Below are 4002 nucleotides of genomic sequence, written 5' to 3' on the forward strand. Positions count from 1 at the left end.
CATATAATTAATCCATTTAAAGTATATAATTCAGTGGTTTTTGGTATATTCGCAGGGTTGTGCAACCATACCCACGATTAGTTTTAGAACTTTTACCTCAAAAAGAAACCACATAGTCATTAGCAAGTACTGCCCATTGATCTTCCCATCCCTAGCCCTAGACAGCTAGTATTCTGCATTCTGTCTGTATAAGTTTGCCTTTTCTAGACATTTCATATAAATGGAATCCTACAGTATTTCATCCTCTGTGACTGGCTTCTTTTACTTAGCATAATGTTTTCAAGGTTCATCCATGTTGTAGTATGTCAGTACTTTGTTTCATTTAAATGCCAAATAATATTCCATTGTATGGATAGATAATGTTTTATATATTCATTCATTAGTTGGTGGACATTTAGGTTGTTTCCACTTTTTGACTATTACGAACAATGGCACTGTAAACATTCATAAACAAGTTTCTGTGCAGACATATTTTCATCTCTCCTGGTAGATATCTAGGAAGACTTGCTGGATCATATGGTAACTCTTTTTTACCCCGACTTATGACATATTCAGGTTACCATGAACCACACTTAAAACCATCCACTTTGTTTTTTGTTTTTTTTACATCTTATCATTAGTATGTACTACATACAGTGTTGCAGTGAGTAGTTTGCTGATGTTATCATTCTCATGCCAACCTCCAAAGACAAATAAAGATTTGACTTATAAAGATATTGATAATAAAAGGCAATCATAAAGAAAAAAATGAGGTAGTTGACTTATATCAGAACCGACTTAAAACGGTATCATTGGAATAGAACCCTGTCTAAATCAGGGACTATCTGTATGTGGTTTAAAATGAAGAATAATTATATATATATGTTTATGTATATCCACATTAATACCATTTTTTTAAAAAATAAAAGATGGTTATTAAATAATAAAGATTGACTTCTTCTATAGCTTGTAAAATGACTATGAAAGCATTTTAAGAGAGACTTGCCTAGAAATGTTTTAGACAATAGCAGCTCCTCAGATGATGGGTTTGAAAGGCAAACTTTTAAGTACATATTTGTTTTTTAAACATCTCATTGGTGTAATCATCACACTTCCCTCTGCTGTCTGAAAGATAAGCCCATAATGTCTGTACTGAGCACTCTTTGGAAGAATTTCAGGAAGCTATTTTATTTTAATACCCTCTATTGGTGGTCTAAGTTATTAAATTGCCTGACTTAGAGAACTTTTTACACATACTATAACTCATTCATTTATCATGTACCAAGGAACTCTTGTTAATGTAATTCAACGTTAGTTTATGGTGGTGGTGTTTTCTTTATGTGTGTGATTTTTTTGGGGGGGATGGGGCTCTTTTTGTTGTTGTTGCTATTGTTTTAAGTGAGTGAATTTCTCTTTAGTTCACCAGATGTTTAATCATTTCATCAGGTAACATGCCCTCTTAAAAAATTATAGCAATTTAAACATATTTGAAGGCTATGAAAACAAAGAATTTCAAAATTCTTAATCTTTTTCCTTAGTAACACTACCTTATTAGAAGAAGAACTGAAGAAACTCATTGAAACTCTGATTGAGAATTTTCTTGAGCCCAATAAGAATGGACTGATCTGGCGTTCTGCTTAGGTGTACACCGGTCCATCTCAGTACTTTGCACTGGCGTATGGAATAGAACCACCAAGGACTCCATGCGTGGAATCTTGTGTTAGCATTCTCTCTCTCATCAGGCCATTTTCTTCCCTTCTTTTTAGTCAACTAACTAAACACACTGTGTAAATTTGAAAATGAGATGGTCTGGAGGGAAATGAATCACATTTTTTCATAATCTTGAACAAAAGTCATTACATTAGAAGTATTATAGTAATACATCATTCTTCCTTTAACAAAAACATAACAATACAAAAGTGAGTTTCCTTATGAAAGTCTGATAAAGCTTAGTTCTTTACTCTTGTAGTTGTGTATCGCACGGTGTTAAAAGAAAAACAGGTAAATGTTATGTAACTGTAGAGTTAGTTAAATAAAGTCCGTGAGAACATGGCACTGCTCCCAGATTGCTGTGGTAAAGTGTCATTGTTATATCGAAGTTATTAATACACAAATTAGAGTATTTAAAATAGAATATTTAGAATTTCTCAGTTAGAGCAGATGTTACAGTGTGTGGTTTCAGCACCTCTTGTTTCAGGTGCTCTTGGTGCAGTATGTACGTATGTATGTAAAATTCCAGTGTTTACCGAACATAAAACAATAGTGGCAACACACCTCGTGACTTTGTTCTTGTCAAATTTCTCAGTGCCTTCCCTGGGTCTGGTATGAACCAAAACAATGTTCCTGCATTGGATATAATTGCATTTGTTAATGTTTAGCAGTTAAGTAAAATCTTCCAAACTACATAGGTGCTTCCCTTCTATGTCAAAGATTCAATGATTTAAAAATCTTTAGTGTAAATAAAGATCCTAATAAAAGCAGGCTTAATATAACCTTAATTAGGGATCTTCATGTTAAAATTGAGTGTCAGTTATCATAACCATTAAGTAAAGAGAAAAATCTGAACTGATAAAGAAGCTCTGAATTTATTTAGAAGTCTAACTTTTGATTTACATTTTTTAAGTCACTTTATTCCTTTAACTTATAAAATAATGATAATTTTATTGAAAAATAAAACATCCAGATTTAAGTATTATGAAGCACTTAAAACCACATGTTTTAAACCTAAGGTCCAATTTATTCTAACATCTTGCTAGTTTCTGTAGAATATCTGATCACATAACCACTAACCTTTTTTAATGTGGAAAAATATTTATTGGAAGGTCACTGCTGGTTGACTGCAGTCTTCTGAAAAAGACTTAATAGAGAGAAGTGCTATTTAACCTTCTTAAAAGTGTATCCTGTTCTATACGTCACAGCATACTTAGCACATGGGATATACTTAAGAAGTAACAGGAACAAGGCCTTGGGTGTAATAGAACTAAATGAATTGCCTATAGGAAATAGCACTGGTGTTAGAGAATTTATTTCTTAAAAAAATAATAATGTAAAACTTGAACTGATTAGAATATTCATTAAATCGTGGTTTGGTTTGTCATAGCTGTCAGCTAACATTTGATTGAATCATATAATCCAAATAATAGTTTTCAAATTTTTGTATTGCCACTATTGTTCATTTGTTCCTTTCTTACTTTCATATAGCTGGATCTTGTGTGACTGTAGGTAATAGGCAGCTAGTTAAATGTAGAGCATCATTTTTCTGAATGAGCTTGTCTTCAAAGGCTTTTCACTGAAGAAGAAATGCATAGAGTTTTTTTGTTTATTTGCTTTTAGGAATGTATATTGTAATTTAAGAAATGGCCTGTGTTCTACAAAGTGGTATGAAAAATGCTATGTATATATGAAAAATATGTATATTTGTTTTTAGTATCAGTGTTTCAGTGACTGAAGAACAGAGTGGAGCAAAAATGATTGACAGTCCATTCATAATCACTAAAGCCATGTCATGATTTTCATTCTATTATAAAGAAAGCAGTTTTATTTTTTTATTTTAATATAATGCAACATTTGGGTCTTCTTAATCAAGGTGAAAAATTACTGAAGCTTGGAATATTATTTCGAAACTTAAAAACTTCAAAGTTAAAATTAACAGGAGTTTACAAATGTTCCCAAATTATATAGACTGAAGGAATTAGTTGATTCTAGCCAAGCTCTTGAATCTGTCTAAGCATGATATTTAATAGGAACTTGACTTAGTGGGTGCACACTATCTATCTAACAAGCTAGTGATCACCCAAGTCAGCCAGGAGAGACAACAGTGCTGGTAGGTAAGCATCAGCCTTGGGCACTGCATTGTTTATCCCTTTCTTTTCATGAACAATATCATGGAAACAAATGCTTTTTCATTAAGTGTGTAGAGCAAAGCTGGGATTTTTTAGAGCTTTGGGGAAAAGGAAAGAATTAATGGTATAAGATCAAAGCATAAATTAGAGATAAATAGTAGAAATAAACGAGAAAGGTCAA

At 32.3% G+C, this 4002-nt stretch overlaps 1 protein-coding gene across 1 annotated transcript in view; it reads left to right on the forward strand.

The window, feature by feature from the left end:
- The window catches only part of PGM2L1 (phosphoglucomutase 2 like 1), a 45453-nt gene extending 43833 nt beyond the window's left edge, over positions 1-1620 (forward strand). The window contains exon 14 of the mRNA XM_007940945.2: positions 1518-1620. Within this exon, the coding sequence (XP_007939136.1) occupies positions 1518-1620 (103 nt within the window). The remainder of the gene's footprint in view (positions 1-1517) is intronic.
- The last annotated feature ends 2382 nt before the right edge of the window (positions 1621-4002 follow it).

The sequence above is a fragment of the Orycteropus afer genome, unplaced genomic scaffold (genome assembly GCF_000298275.1).
Source record: "Orycteropus afer afer isolate SDZICR_OR568_19922 unplaced genomic scaffold, OryAfe1.0 scaffold00074, whole genome shotgun sequence".
Classification (NCBI taxonomy): domain Eukaryota; kingdom Metazoa; phylum Chordata; class Mammalia; order Tubulidentata; family Orycteropodidae; genus Orycteropus; species Orycteropus afer.